The sequence below is a fragment of the Eubalaena glacialis genome, chromosome 10 (assembly GCF_028564815.1).
Source record: "Eubalaena glacialis isolate mEubGla1 chromosome 10, mEubGla1.1.hap2.+ XY, whole genome shotgun sequence".
Taxonomy (NCBI): domain Eukaryota; kingdom Metazoa; phylum Chordata; class Mammalia; order Artiodactyla; family Balaenidae; genus Eubalaena; species Eubalaena glacialis.
In genome coordinates this window covers 66,536,869-66,554,560 of record NC_083725.1, presented here as the reverse complement: position 1 = coordinate 66,554,560, position 17,692 = coordinate 66,536,869, and the positions used below count along the sequence as shown (strand labels likewise).

Sequence of the window (17,692 nt, the reverse complement as noted above, 5' to 3'; positions counted from 1 at the left end):
TGGTTCTCAAACTGTTGCCAGTGCCACAGTAAGAAACACATTTTACCCTGGTGTGCTAGCAAAGCTGAGTATATAAAAGGAGTACACACGCAAAACTGGAAGTTTCACAGAATGAAACCTTCCTAGCTGCCTGCCCTCCACTCTCACATTCACCATTTTTATTCTATCCTACTCAGTTCCATTCTTCTCTCTCTCTTTCTAGTTCAGCCTCTTCCTTTCTTTTTTTTTTTTTTTTTTTTGCAATGCTAGTCTTGATTCACTAAATTGGTTTCTTGACCTAAAAGGGCCATGACCCACAGTTTGAAAAAGCTTCAGTCCAGATGAACGCTAAGGTCCCTTCTGTCTTCCAGGTGCTACCTCTTTTCTACACCCAACCCACCATGACTCTCCCTGCCTAACTAATTCCTTAAAGACAGGCCAAGTGCCACCTCCTCCAAGAAGCCTCCTCAGATCCCCCAAGGCCTGGACCGATGCCTGCTCTTGTTCTCCTGGCCTCCACTCCCTGGGGTGACCTTGACCTCTCTGTCATAACCTGCTTATACACCTGTCTCTCCATCACTTGGTCGTCCACTAGAGACCAACCACTCTGTCTGTCCTGTTCACCAGACAACCCAACATCCAGCACAGCAGGGGCTTAATAAATGCAGGAAGCATTCCATCGATCAACAAATCCATGAAGGATCTGACTCTAACTTCAAGAAACTAAGAATGGCTCTAACAGCTTTCCTGGGACTCAGGTCCTGCTACACTCTCCTTTTCTTCACTCTACCAGGCAAGAACCAAGAAAGCCCTTGGCTCCCACTTCACAATTAACACATGCATCAGAGCTCAAAATCCAGCTGTACTGCTTGCCAGCTGTGTGACTTGGGCATGCTACTTACCTTCTCTGAGCTGCAAAATGCAGACCTCAGCAGAACTAGCTCACAGGGCTGCTGTGGGGTTAAATGTGGGCCTGTTGTCAAGTGCTCAGCCCAGTGTCTGATATAAGAAAACTCCCCATCAGCAGCCATATGAAGTCCCGGCTGCCCAAAGGAGGAAAGCACCCACATACACTTACTTTTCAGACCATCCACGCTGCAGAGCTGCTTCAGGACCTCTGTGGCCCCCTGCTCCCTGGGTCCCAGAGAGGTCACCAGCCCCACAGGCAGCCCGTATGCCCTGAGAGTCATGGCCACCTACCGGGCAGTAGCCAACCAGATGTCCTGGTGGGAGGACACAATGGCCACATGAGCCCAGCCAAAGTGTCTCATGACGGACAGCAGCACGTGGGCAGCCGAAGGCAAGGTGGGCACCAGCACACCTCCTCCCTCTGGAACCCCACACACCAAGGCTGGGGAAGAGGGTCTTTCCCCAGCCTTGGGCCAGCAGGGCTGCTGCTGGGCAGTAACCAGGATTGACAGGGCCCACAAAAACAGCTACAGTGTTCTTATGGGCCAGGAATGTGGCCAGGGCACTAGAGGTGTCACAGCCCATGGGAAGAACCACGGAAGTCAGCTGTGAGCCCAGTGTCAGTGAGGAATCCTGGTTGGCTTGGTTCACAGCCAGCTGGGCAACCACATTGGGGAGGGCCTGAGCAAAGATGGGGTCACAGTCCCAGGGACCCAGCACCCCCAGGGTGAAGGTCCAGCCAGCCACAGGAGAGCGCCCCAAAGCAGCACAGAGAGAAGTGGCAGGAAAGGGACTATCCTTGGATGGTTGAGAGTAGACCCTCACGGGCCATGGCAGGGTTGGCAGGCCTTCCTATGCAGCAGCTTCCAGGACCGCCCTTCAGGATACAAGCCCTCCTGCAGTCCTTGGAAAGAGGGATAAAGACAAGGTTTGCTTTCTAGCATTTTCTGCCTGTGCTTCCTGCATGATTTTGAGGCAGACACCCCTCCTGCCCCAGAACCTCAGTCTCCTCATTGGTAAAATGAGGGATTTGGACCCGTAATATCGGAAGACCCCCAGCTCTGGGGGCCTAACCTCCTCCGCAGGACTGGCTCACAGCCCCGTGATACCCACGCACGGTCCTGGGCTGGAGCTCAGTGGCTCAGCGTGGGCTCCAGAGTCAGAGCTGGCCAGACCCGGCTCACTGCTTCCCATCCTTGTGGCTCTAGACCAATCTCTGAAGTTTCTGAGCTTCATTTTTCTCTTCTGTAAAATGTGGATAATGAAACCTACTTTATGGAGTTATCATGATGATTAAATGACACGATGTGAAGCACTTAGCAGTCCCTGGTGCTCATATGTTCAACAAATCTTACCTCTTTCAACCTACTGTTATTATTTCTTCCTTCACTCATCTTCCAGAGCCTCCTCTGCCTCTGACCCTCAAGCCCAGCACCATTCACAGCATTTAAATCTGTCAGACTCTGCGGGCCCCAAAGCACAAGCAGCACCTGGGTAGGGGTAGCTCCCCTGTTGTGTGCTTGGGGCTCAAGGGTTTACAGTGCTTGTGCACAGCCCCATCTCTGATCCCCCTCACAGCCCTGTTCAAACAAAGGTCCTTCTATCTCCACTGTACAGATGAGGAAACTACAGGAAACTGAATGGAGCTGGCAGAGACAGGATTTGGACAAATCTGTTCAGCTCATGTCCCACCCCACACGGGACCTCCTTGACATTTGGACTGGGGCATCCCCACTCCATCTTACAGTTCCAAGACCCTCATGCCCATCCTGCAACTCCTGCCTGGCCTCTGCCTGCACCCCTGCGTTTGCTCATGCCTCACCCACAGGACTCATCCATCTTCCTACCACACTATTTATGCAGCCAACAGCCTTCCACTGGGGGCACCCCAGGAAGGCAGAAGATCCAATCTCACCCTTAAGAAACTGCCAAGCTGGTAGAGAGGCAAGTCCCAGCCAAGAGAAGAGCGGATCCCGAGTGCGGGCAGTAGCAGGACCAGTAGTGAGGCTCTGAGGGCCCTGGGAGGAGGGCTCACGGAGGGTTTCCCAGAGTCTGAACCACCTACACTTGGAGTGTAGATCAGGAGAGTAAGAGGATGCCCTCCCAATGCCAACTACAGTGGTCTGTGCAGAGTAGCTCCTAGAAATTATGTTCAGTGCAGAGGAATGAGAAGGGCCTTGGCATCACACAGAGGAATAAATCCTGGTTTTATCACTTACTAGCCCCTGACCTTGGGCAAGACACTTAACTTCTCTGAACCTCAGTTTCCTCATCTGTAAAATGGAGATGACAATAGCTACCTGGCAGAGCTGTGGTGAAGACTAAAATGTGTAGCGTATTTACAATGGGGATAGTCATTGTGGTGAGTAGGTAATTAACTAGGCACTTATTAAACAGAATAGTTATCATCATCACCATCACCATCATCACCGTCTTTGGATCTTTGAGGAGAGGCAGGTGTACTGTGGTGTAAAGAAAGCTGGACAGGGAGGTGGAGGCCTGAGCTTCAGCCCCAGTCCTGCCCCTGACCCATTCAAGGCCTCAGCCTCCCCATCTGTAGAAGAAGTCGGTTTGCAGGGCTGGCCAGACCTGAGCCCTTCTGGCCTGTGATGCTATGTTTCTCCCAGCTCAGAGGCCAGGGTCTTGGGGAGGGCTGCTCTTCTACCAGTCTCTGAGGGACCCTCTGTACACTCCCTCCTCTTCCGCTGTGATGCTCTAAGTGGTCTCCTAACATCCCACCCCAAGGGATGAACCCCTCAGAGCAGCTGGGTTTGTTCTGGGCTCACAAAGAGCTAATCATTTCTGGTTGGGAACATAGGCATATACGGCTGATATTAATGACAGACACCTCTCCCCTCAATCCATACTTCCCAAAGCACCTGTGATCCACTCCTTTGCCTGGTGCTCCTAGAGACCCTGAGGAGAGACCTCTTATCCTCTTTTTCAGAGGAAGAAACTGACTCTGGGCAGGGCAGTGACTTGTCTGGGGTCTCACCAAAAGTTAGGGCTGAGTTGGTCCTGAGCCTGGCTTCCCACCTCCCAGCCAAAGACAAAAATCACCTCTTTTATTGAACACCTGGAACATCGGAGTTGAAGGATCCTGGAGATCTAAGCATCTGAACCAAGTCCTCTGTGTACAGATGGGGAAATGGGTACAGAAAGGGTTGTGGACTTCCCTCCATCTCAGAAAGCAGCAGGAGGCTCCCCTGGTCCCTCAGTCCTGCTGGCCATGCTCAGTGTCCCAGGAATTCTGCGGCCGATGGCCTGCAAGGGGTCACAGAAGGCTCAGGCCCTTAGCGAGGGCAGCCTCTGGCCAGGGCAGGAGCCACCTTTAGCCCCACCTCCACCTCTGACTTGTGAGACAGTGTTCACACCCTTTTCGGTGCCATCTGTACAGGGAGGGCTTAGTTTATATGTTTAGGGGCTCCAAAGATCCTTCATCTCCAATATTCTAGCTGTCAACAAAAATTAGGAAACAGGTGATTTTTGTCTCTGCAGCTGGCCACGTCCCCTCTCCTAACCCTTCCCCCAGGAGTGTGTGAGCTGCAAGTGCTCCCACCTCTGGCACAAGGGGTTCAGGTGCCACCCTCCTAGGGAGGGACTGTTTGTAGTTTTAGACTCAAGGGGATGGACACTGAGGACCAGCCACAGATAGCTTGGCTCATGGAGCCAAGTTCATGAAGCTAGTCAACTCCATACTACCATAACGCAAAAAGATGAAGATGCCTTTAGTTACATTAACAAACAAATGACCCAAATATTCCAGGGAAGGAGGATGGGGGATTCCTGTCAGAGCCAGGGCCCCTTCAAGCCCTGTATCCAAGGGTCACTCTCCTGCGCCCCAACCTGTTCCTTCTTGCCTCCTTCAGGGCAAGCTCCCCAAAGACCCACCTGCCACGCTGTGCTGTTGGAGCTGATTGACCGCCTCTCGGCAGATCCTGAGGTTCCTGAACAAGGGTCCTCGGATTTCAGACTCTCCAAGCGGGCTCTGTTCTGGGGAGCCCCCGTACCCACCACAGCCCGCACAGTCCCACAGTCACCACTCCGGCTGCCTGCCAGCTTCCCGAGACTCCTGCTGAGGGAGGGCCTCGTATATGGCTCGTTCCCTCCTGTCCTCCATAGATGCCTGAAGAAACCGTTTGGAAATTCCATCTGTTCAGACCCTAGGGCTCTGGGGAGCCAAGCACAGACGAGAAGGAGGGAATGAAGGAGAGAGGAACTGAGGGAAGGAGGCAGGGAGGGAAGGAGGATGTCTTCAGCACTACGGACAGCTCCACACCTGGCTGGGACTCCCAGGAGGAAAAAAGAATGGGCGAGCACTGAAGAAACCAGCATTACTGAGCATCCACTATGTGCCAAGCCCTGTGCTGGGCACTATTTATACAACCCACTGAGAAAGGTACTGTCATTATTATTCTCACTTTATATATGAGGAAAGTACAGCTCAAAGAGGTTAGGTAATTTGACAAAGGGCACAGAGCTAGTAAGTGGCGGGGCTTCTGCTCATCACACCACGTTGATTCTTCGGGAATTATAACAGCGGTTTTTCTATCTTCTCTTTTGATGTGGACCCTTATGTGGAGATAGACGCCAGAACCCAATGGATTTTCAGCCCTTCCTCTGCCACCTGCTCTCTCCTACTAAGGTGAAATTAACCTTTACTAAGTACACGAAGTTTGTACTATGTGCTAGGGATTGTACGTACCCTATACAACCTCTCTGGGCTGTACATAGTGAATGCCCAATAATGCTGGTTTCTTAGTTCTCGCCCATTCTTTTTTCCTCCTGGAGTCCCAGAAACCACTGTTTCTGATGGTTAAGTGCTGCCATCTACCTGGCTTCCCATTATTCACACTGAGATCAAGGAGCTTCCATTACAACACCCCCCATGGCCATCTCTGGCCTACAAAGGACAACTACCATAGAGTTCTTCAAGGATGGGGAGGTCTCCCACCCCCATGAATGCATTCCTTAATGCTTGGGTGAAGGGAGTGTCCTCCAGCTTCTTCTAGGGTTGCGAGCAGTTTGCATATAATAGATCCACTCCAATGTGCCCACTCTCCTGAGCCTTCAGACTTTCCTACACAGTGTTCCAAGGAAGTTCTGGAATTTCAACATTGTTCAGTAAGGCCATCACTGTGTCCAAGCTTCAATTAATCAGATTATTATATCCAAGACATGTGAACAACCTAAATGTCCAATGACTGATGAATGGATAAAGAAGATGTGGTACCTATATACAATGGAATATTACTCAGCCATAAAAAGGAATGAAATTGGGTCATTTGTAGAGATGTGGATGGACCTAGAGTCTGTCATACAGAGTGAAGTAAGCCAGAAAGAGAAAAACAAATATCGTATATTAACACATATATGTGGAATCTAGAAAAATGGTACAGATGAACCTATTTCCAGGGCAGGAATAGAGACGCAGACGTAGAGAATGGACATGTGGACACAGAGGGGGAAGGGGAGGGTGGGACGATTTGGGAGATTAAGATTGACATATATACACTACCATGCGTAAAATAGCTAGCAGGAACATGCTATAAAGCACAGGAAGCTCAGCTCCGTGCTCTGTGATGACCTAGATGAGGGGATGGGGGGGGAGTGGGAGGGAGGTCCAAGAGGCAGTGGATATAGGTATACATATAGCTGAGTCACTTCATTGTACAGCAGAAACTAACACAACATTGTAAAGCAATTATACTCCAGTAAAAAATAAATTAAAAAAAAAAAACCACTCCTGGGTGATCAAGTCAAACTATTAAATTCCACATCCTAGGCTAGGGCACCCATGTCAGTGAATTTGGCACAATCAATTCTTATAATTCTTCCCCTTGGTCTAACACCCTCGGAATCCACTCCCACAGGCTCCTGCTTATACAGATTGACAGAGTCTTATAAGTATTTCACTGTCTAGACTATCTTCTCACAGTGCAGGGGTTTTTTTTTGTTTTTGTTTTTGTCTTTGTTTTTGTTTTCGTCAAATTTAAGATTTATTAGATGTAGCAAGACCACATGGGAGTAATAAACTTACTAACTGCCAAGTTTACCTTTTCGATTACAGTATCAGTTCCTTGGTCAACTTCTGAGTATCTGAGGTTACTAATTTGCACTTCTCCTCCAGGCTATGCTGGGGCTGAGTGCTGGTCATGGGCTTGGAGGCAATGAGGACGATGAGGGCGTTCTGAGGAGCACAGGTATCAGCTTATAGAATTACTGCTCCCCTGCGACCACTGAAAGGCTTTTATGCAGATAAGGAAGTGCACTTAGGTAGGGAGGGGCTGCTTCCGCTGGTGAAGGGGATTTAGGAGAATTTGCAGATCAGAATTCTCAGCCCCATCCATTTCTCCCCAGATGTCTCCACCCCAAGTCCTGGGGTCCCAGTCCTTTCCTATTAGCACTCCTCCTTCAATATAAGAGAGCTGGGGTGGAGGTGTTGCAACTCTGCAACCTTTACCGTCAGACCCTGGGTTTGGTCCTCGGTTATACCCTCCTTGCACCCACAGACATGAGGGACTCCTTCAAGCTCTCATGGAAACCTGTTGTTCACACACGTTCTCAATTTTATGGTCATAATTTTCTATTTATTTTCTCTCTCTATATATATATGATCTCTTGGGCTGTAGGAAGAAGTCATGTTCCTCCACTGTCTGTTTTTTTTTTTTTTTTAACTTCATAAATGCCCATGATCTTGGAAGATGGTTTTTTTTTTAATAAATTTATTTTTGGCTGTGTTGGGTCTTCATTGCTGCACACAGGCTTTCTCTAGTTGCGGAGAAGAGCGGGGGCGACTCTTCCTTGCAGTGCGCGGGCTTCTCATTGCAGTGGCTTCTCTTGTTGCAGAGCACGGGCTCTAGGTGCACGGGCTTCGGTAGTTGTGGCGTGCGGACTCAGTAGTTGTGGCTCTCGGGCTCTAGAGCATGGGCTCAGTAGTTGCGGCGCGTGGGCTTAGTTGCCTCGCAGCATGTGGGAATCTTCCCGGACCAGGGCTCGAACCCATGTCCCCTGCATTGGCAGGTGGATTCTTAACCACTGCACCACCAGGGAAGTCCCTCCACTGTCTTTATAACCAGTATTGTTGCCACAGGGCAAAGTGCCACAGCCACTTGATATGCCAAAGTCTGGCCTTCCAACCTGCACTGCATCCCATGCTACTACCTATGATCATTTGAGTAACTGTGTTACTACCAGATGTCATGAATTACTTGCATCCTATTTCCCCCAGCAGGAGATTATCCCCATGTTGCTCAAATACAGGACCAACCCAATTCCAGAATCCTATTTGGAGAATCTATTTCCTAAGGCCACTCTTGGCACTAGACAGAGTCCTAGCAGGAAACTGAGGGCAGACTCAAATTAGGGTAATTCTAGAGGGGCTTGTTTACAAAGGCCTATTATAAAGGTGGGAGCAGGGGTTTCTAAAGAATATTGCAGTAACTTGAGACTAATGGTAGCGGAACTATTGCCTCTCCAGGTCCAAAGGGATGAGAGGAAGGAGTTTTCTGGAGCCCGGAAGACAGTTGGCTGCCTCGAAAAGTGAAAGGACACATCCAGACTATGATGTCCCCACAGGGAAGAGTCAAGGGAAGTAGAAACCCAATCCCATGTCTCTTACCCTTGCTGCTAGGGCTTCTCATTGGCCCAAACTAACCAGAATCCAGGATCTCTCCAGGGGTTCTAGAGTCCACTCCATCTGTCCCCCAGAAAAATGGAAGTCCTTAGCTGATGAAGGAGCCTTAAGTGGCCTCTGGGACACCTCTCAGACAGGACAAGAACTCTGTGTATCTCCACCCACACTTGCTCATATCCACTGGTTACTGGCCACTCACTATTCCCTGGGCCACTGCCCTGCTGTGAGCCAGTCAGCTGTTAATGCTTCTGCCCTGTTGAGTTGAGAAACCTGTGTCCTCTGACCTCTACATCCTGGTCCTTGTTCTATACTCTCTGCCAGCAGGGCAAGCCTGTACCCTCTGGCTGTCATCAGCCCCAGACGGTCAAGAGGCATCGTCAAACACAAAGTACCAGTAAATACCATCCATAGAGCCTTTGCAACAGCCAAGATAGTCATAATAGCAAACACGTTATGTTTAGGACTATTATAGGTGTTTCCCATGTAATGATTCATTTCATCGTCACACTCTTATGAGATAGGACAGGCCTTCCCTGTCTTGTTCATTTCTGGGGCCTTAGGACACTGCCTGGCACTTATTAGATATACAATAAGTCTGTGTTGAATTTACTGTCTCCATTTTGCTGCTACAGATCACAAAGCTCTTGAGGGGAAGAGCTGGGATTTAGAACCAGGAAGTCGAGCTCCAGAGCCCATGACCTCAACCCCAATATGTGCTGCTTTTATTTTTTTAACATAATGCCAAGCTTTCCCTCATCTTTTCTTTTCCCAGGAAAGCATCTCCAAATCCTTTCACGTTCCTCACATAGGTAATGACATGACATAAATGGCACTTAGGTGGTGCTGTGGTATATTCTCACCTCATTTAAGCCTCATCATAACCTTCACAGCGCAAGGCTTGAAGGGGCAAGGACCTGTTCAGTCCCATTCATTGCTGTAGCCCCAAAGCCGAGCCTGGCACAGAGCATATGCACATTAAATATCAATTGGGCGAGTTAACTTTACAGATGAGGGATTGAGGTTCCTAAAGCTTAATAAACTTTCCCGAGGTGGCAGAATTAGTAAGTGACAGAGCCCTGATTTGTAACCTGTCTTTGTCCCCAAAACCGTTTCTACTGCACTGTGCTGCCTGGCCTCTCTGGGTCTCGCTTTCCTCGCCAGTTAAATGGGGATTTTAACGGCCCTTAGGGTTGCTGTGGGGACAAAGGGTACAATGAGGTGGAGGCACTCTGCAAACAGGAAAGGGGGACACAGATGCAGGGCTACCTTCTTTCCCTCTCTGTGTCGCTGAGCCCTGGTGCAGAACAGGAGCCCCAGAGAATGAGAGTGGTGCCTCCAGACAACAGTGAAACTGAGATGGATGGAAGATGGGTGGATGGATGGATGGATGGATGAAAAAAAATGCCCTTTTGAAAAAGATGTTATTGTACCAGGGTGGACGCTGGCTGGTCTTTTAGCCTTTATCCAGCAGAGGGCACCAAGGCTCCAATAATTAGCCTAGACTAGAGTTTCCTGGCAGGAAAGAGCCTCCTGCAGGAGGGCACTGTAGCCAGCCCTGGTCCTGGTCTGTAGCTTGCTGGCAACTCTGGCAGGTGAAAGGATAGATACACAGAAAACCAGGTCAGAGACCACGGGGCACGGGGTGAGGCGTAAAGAGCACAGGCTTAGAGACAGACCCTCACGCCTGCCTCCAGTAACAGTGGCCTCAGGGAGAACACTTCACACACCAGAGCCCTGTTTCCCTTTGTAAAATGGGGAAATAAGTGTACCTTTTAGGTTTGTCGTGAGGATTAAATGAGATACACTAGAGAGCACTCAGTATGCCGGACGCCCTCAACAATTACAAGTGAGGTATTCACGGTTCAGAGTGGTGGTTTGACTTACCCGAGGCCACCAAGCAAGGACAAGATGGGAAGTAAAGATGGTCTCCAAGGATCCTGACGAGATTTCTAAGTGAATAGAGAAAATTCTGTTAGGATCAAAGTGGTTTGGGGCAATGGAGACAGTTCCAGGTGAGTGTGGAAATTTTAGGGGTGGAAACTGCTCTGAGGCTGAGGAAGGCTCTTGGAGACAAAGGCTGAGTTAAGTGAACTCATCCTGCCACCTGGGGTGGATACCAAATAACCACTTAACAGCCCGCACAGGAGCTCCAGGTACACTTCTATAAAGTGGGAAATTAACATTTTAATGTGGAACTCGACTTGCATCTCCTCAGGAGGCTGGGTGTAAATTTGCCATCTGTTTCAGAAGGCTGAGTTTTTCCCTAGGCATTTATTTTATGTGTTGTTGTCACTCGTGATCCCTGCCAGGGATTTATCGCAAGGACCGGGCCTGGCTTGAATTGCCTTGGAATGAGCTTGTCGACTAGCAGCAACCTGCAGAAAGCCAAGACCTTCAAAAAATGAACAGAAAACCAACGTCGTGTTTCCCTGGAGCAAGTGGAGAGTCCTGCCCGGAACACAAAAGAGCGAGCAGGCTTTGGATCATAAGCTGGTCCCCTGGCCCTGATCCTGAGGAGGAATATGGTCCACACTGCAGCGCTCCTGTTTTAGCAAGTGGCTTGTAGAGAGCAGGGCTTCCCTGAGACTGGGAGAGGACCCAAAGGAAAAGTGGCGGTGCTCTATTTGCCCTTTTCCTCCTCATAAGCCAGCGCCTAAAACCTGCCAAGGTGCTGCAGGCCAGTGTAGACTTGAGTGGGACCGTACCCACCCCGGTCTAAACCTGCTTCTGCAGCCCCCAAAGCTGCTCACCACGGTGAGTGACAGGCTCTGCCACCTGAGGGTCTGCCTCTTCCACCAGCAGCACGTGACCCCACTCCCTGTCCTGGCTTGAGCAGGATCTTTGCCTTCATTCTTCATAAAGCTCCTCCCATCCATGAGTCCAGCTTGTTGAGATTCACCCCTTCATCCGTCTGTGACTTCAACATTTTCTGAGCCCTTATTCTACGCCAGCTCTGTCTTTGGTACCAAGGAGACTGGGTTACTAAGCCAAGGTCCCTGCTGTAACCTAGTGGGAGAGGCAGAGGATTGCCACCTAGTGGAGGGTGTGTTATAGGGAAGAACAAATCTGACTCCATATTAGATCTGTTTCTTTTACTTTAACCTTTGTATTCTACTGCTTTTGCTTCAAGTTAAGAGTGTTGCCTATAGCCTGAAATGTACAGGATAACCCATTCTCAAGGCTCTGACTTTTAAAGGTATAACACTTTCCCATTCATATAGAGATAAAAAATAATATTTGTCTTCTTGGAGGTTTACAGGAACATCGTGACCTGACCTGTATGGACAGCTGCAAGAACAAAGGATTCTGACATCAAGAAGTTTTTAAGAACCAACCACGCCCCTCCCTCACCTTGCCTTTAAAAATGCTTTGCTGAAACCCTTCAGGGAGTTCAGGGTTTGGGGGGCATGACTGACCCGTTCTCCTTGCATGGCCCTGCAATAAACTTTTCCCTTCTCCAAACTCTGACGTTTAGGTTTGTTTGGCCTCACTGTGCTTCGGGTACGTAAACTTGCGTTTGTTCAGTAACAAGTGGAGGCACAAAAGGAGGTGGAAGCAACCCTCTTTGGCATGGATCCTGTGGTCTGGTGAATCTCAGCCCCTCCCCTCCTCATGCATGTGCTGGACCCCAATCTCCAACAAAATGATTGAGCAGGACAGAGGCAACAGAGGGCAAGCTGGCAGAGACGTGTCAACTGACAAGGAGCCAGCAGCAAATAGTAAGAAGTAGATGGGAGAATCCAGAAAACCGTGAGCAGCAGCCTGATGAGAAAGTGAGCCACACTTGTCAGGGGGGCCCGTGGCAGTGCCCTGGAGGGCATGAGGCTGAGAGTTTGCAGCCTCAAGTGCTGTCCAATTCTTCTCCGTGGCCCCAGGACCCCAGAAAGCTCTGGCCCAGCACAGTTCTGCAGAGCTAGCCACGTTCTGGGAGCAGGGCTGAATGCGTGAGGTGACACCAGGGCGTGGAGACCTGGGACATCCACGCTGGCTCCATGTCGAGGGCCCTGGCAGTGAGTCGGGGCGGGAGACAGCTCCTCCCTGTCCTGCCAGACCACCGGCTGGCACCTCCAAACAGGCAGCCTGCCACTTCCCACTCTGACATCTGAGGCCACCCTTTGGGGCCATCTTGTTTCCTTTAAGATTGCACTACTTGTGGGACTTCCCTGGAGGTCCAGTGGTTAAGACTCCGAGCTTCCACTGAAGGGGGTGTGGGTTTGATCCCTGGTTGGGGAACTAAGATCCCGCATGCTGTGCGGTAGCGTGCCCACCCCCCCACAAAAAAAAGATTGTGCTACTTGTGATGTGCCCCCCAACCTCACTGCCATGTTCCCTCACCTCCAAAATGCAGACCCTAAGCCTCTGGTCAGATATCTGGCTATAACATGACACCTACTGAGATATCAGATCTGACAGCTTTTTTTGCTGTTGTGCCTTTTCTAAGACTAGAACCAGCTGCCAATGGTCTGCTTGGGCAGGATCTCTCAGCTTCTCCTCCCACTGTCAAATTTTCATCGTTGGATTGTCACAGTGGGTACAGGACACTATAGGCAGGTCAGACTTGTGCTGGGCTGAAAATGCCTCTGAACTGGCCTGTGATCTTGGGAGCCTGTCTCCTCACCTCCCTAATGGGGAACAATTGTGCCTACCTCCTGGGGTTGCTGTGAGGTTTGTGTGGGGTGGCAAGTGCGCCTGGCACGGGTTGGGAGGTGCGCAGCAAATGTCTGTTAGGGGTTCTGGAAAGCAGGGGGCCAGGCAGCAAAGTGCAGAACCTGTGGGTTTTATAGGACAGAAACCAGATCCTAACCCACGGATGGGTCAGAATTCTCTCTCCTTACTGAGCCTTGATCTGTGTCTACATGGGGAACGTTCCAAGGGCTGAAAGCTTGCAATTAAGGCCATAGTAGACTCCAAAGAGAGGAACACTCTCTAGGCAAACCTGAATGCCAGCTCAATGAGAGATGACTGCCAATGCTCATGCCCCAGCTGTGTGTGTGTGTGTGTGTGTGTGTGTGCGCGCGCGCATACACGCATGCAAACATGGGATGCGATTAGTTGTACAGCTGACGCCTGCTCTCCAGGTTTGGGCTGTGGCAGGACGTGACACTCCATCTGAGAGCTGCGTCTGACTTTTGGAGCCTTCTTTCAGACAGAGGCAGCCAGCTGGGCCCAACATGCTTTCTGGAGCCAGCCTCACAGCTGCTGTTTCCATTACAGGGAGGAGCCTAGCTCTGGTAGGGGCCGCGTGGCATCAGCTCCCAGATCCCAGCCCCAGGCCAGGGCATGACTGGGAAAGGGGACTCTGGGCAGGGATAGAGAGGGGGTGTGGACCCAGAAACACTGGTCCAGGAATAGGTTGAGAAAGCAATGTTGGTCAGGGAGTTAAATGGAGCAGTGATCAAGTAGTGATGGGGTAAGAAGGAGAAACAGTTCAGAACACAGGTGTCATAGATGGGGAAGAGATAGAAAGCCAGGGAGAAGGGCAGAGAGGGAAAAGAGTCCATAGAATCAGAAGCAATAGAAACAGAGGAAGGGAGAGAGGGAGAAAGAGATTCAAGAAAGAAAAATTAAGATAGGAAGTAGATGTTCAGAGAGGGAAATAAAATCATAGTAAGAGGAAAGAGAGAAACTCCAAGAGAATCAGAGGCAGACAGGGAAATAGTGTATGATAAATAGACCAGGAACAAAAAGAGAGGTGGCAAATAAAAGGGAGTATGCCAGAGACGGGAGGAGGAAGGGCAGAGCCTGGAGGGGCCTTAAGACCTACCACATTCAAACCTCACCCTTATTTTCCAGATGAGAAAACTGAGGCCCAGCAAATCAGTGGCAGAATCAGGCTTAGAATACAGGTGACAAAGCTAGTGAAAAGGGAAAGAAACCTGGAGAAAAGATGAGAGTCCAGCAGAAAGCCCCAAATGGTTGAGGATCAAGAACAGAAGGGGTGGAGGACTTCCCTGGTGGTCCAGTGGTAAAGAATCCGCCTTCCAATGTAGGGGACGCGGGTTCGATCCCTGGTCAGGGAACTCAGATCCCACATGCCATGGGGCAACTAAGCCCCACGCGCCACAATGACTGAGCTCACACGCCTCAACGAGAGATCCCGCGTCCGCAAACTACAGAGCCCACGCAACCTGGAGCCCACGCGCCACAGCTAGAGAGAGAAAACCTGCATGCCGCGACTAGAGAAGAGAAAGACCGCGTGCCACAGCTAGAGAGAAGCCTGTGCGCTGCAACAAAGATCCCACGTGCCGCAACTAAGACCCGATGCAACCAAAAATAAATAAATTAATTAATTAAAAAAAAAAAAAAAAGAAGAGGAGGGGTGGGGAGAGGGCCTGGGGTCTGGCCCACAGGCTGGGCTGCTGTGATGGGGAGACCCTGGGCACCCAGAGCAGGGAACACCTGGCCTCTCCCTAAGTTGGGGGGCTGGCACTGGCCCACAAACCTGAGGACCTCCTGTCTGTCCAAGTCCCAGCTGCAGGCAGAGAAACTGGGGGTGTGGTATGGGCTGAACCAATACTAACGCAGTGATTTCCACTTCCACACATTCTTATCTAGTCCAGTGATTTGGCTCCTCAGACCTCTTCAAATTAAACCAATAAATCAGAAGGAAGCACCCTGGAGGTGGGCACACTGGCAGGCCTAAGAAATGTCAGCTGACAACCAAGAAGGAGATAGAATAATCGTGAACAACAGATACCAGAAGTCAGTGTTTCTCAATCTGGGACCAAGCAGAGCAGGGCACCAGAATCGTTAACAGTGAGCCTGCTTAACAATGATTCATAGTTATCAAGATTGTGTAACCACCCTAGTGAACGCTGCTTACAAAGGTACAGAAGCATAACACGCATTTTAGAGAAAGGGTCTCAAATCAGGAGTCCAGCAACGTATTCTGAGGGTACAAGAATTCTTTGAGAATTTTTAACTGTGTGTTTTCCTTATTTGACATTATTTTTAAAATTCTCTTCCCAGTTATGGGAGCAAATGATTTCCTTTGCAGTGACAATTCAAAGTTAAAAGAGATTTTCATAGAATAAGATTTGAATTTCTTGGTCAGTGTTAAGGACTGACCATTGAGCGGTCAATTCAACAAATGTTGACCTTTACTTCCCCTTTGCCAAGTCCTGGGCCCATATGGGAGTTGGCCTGGCACAGGGTATCAGAGCACAGAAAGGGTTAGGAAGTTACCCACATGAAGGAGGGGGGCAGTGCCTATGATGGCAGCCTGGTTATATATGATCAAATAAGTAAATATATTCAGCATAATGGAAGCCAGTTTTCTCACTGTTAGAGGAGGGAGTTACAAATATGGAAAGAGAGAAAAATAGAATTTTCTGTGTGATGTTGGAGTGGAATTGGAGGTAGTGGGATGAACACGTGGTTTTCCAGATAGATATGCTTTCTAGCTCTTTCCACTGAGAGGAGCTGGAGTAGTAACATTCCAATAGCAATGAGCACCCTTAACACTTAGATCTTAGCTTCTAAAAGGAACCGGGGATCCTTGTTTCTGGGCTTATTCCAAGCCTGGAACAGGGAAGGAAAAAGATGAGCCTGGAAAAGCTCATGGAAAGTAAGGAAGTGCTCAAAGAATGACTGGGATATATCAAAAAGACACAGAAGTTGCTGGTCAAATCTGGAATACTCTGTGTGTCAAAATACATAATAAGAATAACAGATTATAACTCATTGAATAAGAAACCAGAAGTCCAAACTGTCAGGGAAGGAGGGAAAGAAGGAGGAGGAAGGGAGACTTTGATGTAGAATGGGTTACTGATACAGTTTCAGAATACTTCCCCACAGAATACTTATTCATCACCAATGGAAAAGAAATAATTTTCTGCAGTAATTTTCCTGTGGAGAAGCTTGGCAAGAACCATCAGAGTGATCAAAGTGAACATCACCAGTAATGGAGCAAATGAAATCATGTGCCACCTGATGGGAGGCACTGAGCAGAACACAACATCACTTCTGTGATGTTCCTGCTCAAGGTTCTAATCATGAGGTAGCATCAGACAAACCAAAGTTGAAGGGCATCGTACAGAATAACTGGCCTGTAATCTTCAAAAGCATCAAGATCATGAAAGTCAAGGAAGGGCTGAGGAGCCATTCAAGTCTGAAGGAGACTAAGAGGCACAGCACAACACAAGATTTTGAACTGGATCCTTTGGCTCTAAAGGACATTATTGGGACAATTAGAGAAACATGAATCGGGTGTAAGGAGTAGATTATAGTAATGCATACATGTTCATTTCCTGATTTTGATGTTCCTATTGTGGTTATGTAGGAAAATGTCCTCGTTTGGAGGAAACACTAAAATATTCTTTCAGGGAAAATATGAATTACGGGCACTCACAACTTTTCTGTAAATGTGAAATTGTTAAAAAGTTTTTTTGATCTTCCCACAATAAAACTCCCAAATAAAGTTTTTCATCTGAACAATGCCAAACCTTCAAGGAATGAATAACCCCAAATTCGTAAACACTTCCATACGAAAATCAAAGTAGGTGTGATAAAGAAAAATTGTAAGCTTATAGAATATATGAACATGTATGTAAAAAGTCCCAAATAAAACTGCAAGCTAAGTCTAGGGTACCAGACTCCAAGGGCCTTTCTTGAGAGTCAGCTGGCTGGCCCTCTGCCCCTGCCTGGCGGGCCCTCCACTCCCTGTGTTGCAGGAGCACCATCTTGGATCCTGAGGGCCGCCCCCTTGAGAGGTGACCCAGCCTGGGCCGTTGAGGGACTTCCTGCAGCAGGTTGCCAAACTACCCCTGAATTGCCTACTTTGGATTGGTATATGAGAAAGACATGAACTCCTCTTATGTTTAAGATGCTATTATTTGGGGATTTCTGTCATTCACAGTCAAATCTTTTTTTTTTAATTTTTATTTATTATTTATTTATTATTTTTATTTTTGGCTGTGTTGGGTCTTCGTTTCTGTGCGAGGGCTTTCTCTAGTTGCGGCAAGCGGAGGCCACTCTTCATCGTGATGCGCGGGCCTCTCACTATCGCGGCCTCTCTTGTTGCGGAGCACAGGCTCCAAACGCGCAGGCTCAGTAGTTGTGGCGCATGGGCTTAGTTGCTCCGCGGCATGTGGGATCTTCCCAGACCAGGGCTCGAACCCGTGTCACCTGCATTGGCAGGCATATTCTCAACCACTGCGCGACCAGGGA

At 49.1% G+C, this 17,692-nt stretch overlaps 1 protein-coding gene across 1 annotated transcript in view; it reads right to left on the bottom strand.

Annotated features, from left to right (window-relative positions):
* LOC133099859 (guanylate cyclase 2D-like) overlaps nt 1-2,082 on the bottom strand; it is a 39,719-nt gene extending 37,637 nt beyond the window's left edge. Inside the window, 3 exon segments of the mRNA XM_061203711.1 lie at nt 1,058-1,334; nt 1,336-1,686; nt 2,002-2,082. Coding sequence (XP_061059694.1) covers nt 1,058-1,334; nt 1,336-1,686; nt 2,002-2,082 — 709 coding nt within the window.
* Between the last annotated feature and the right edge of the window lie 15,610 nt (nt 2,083-17,692).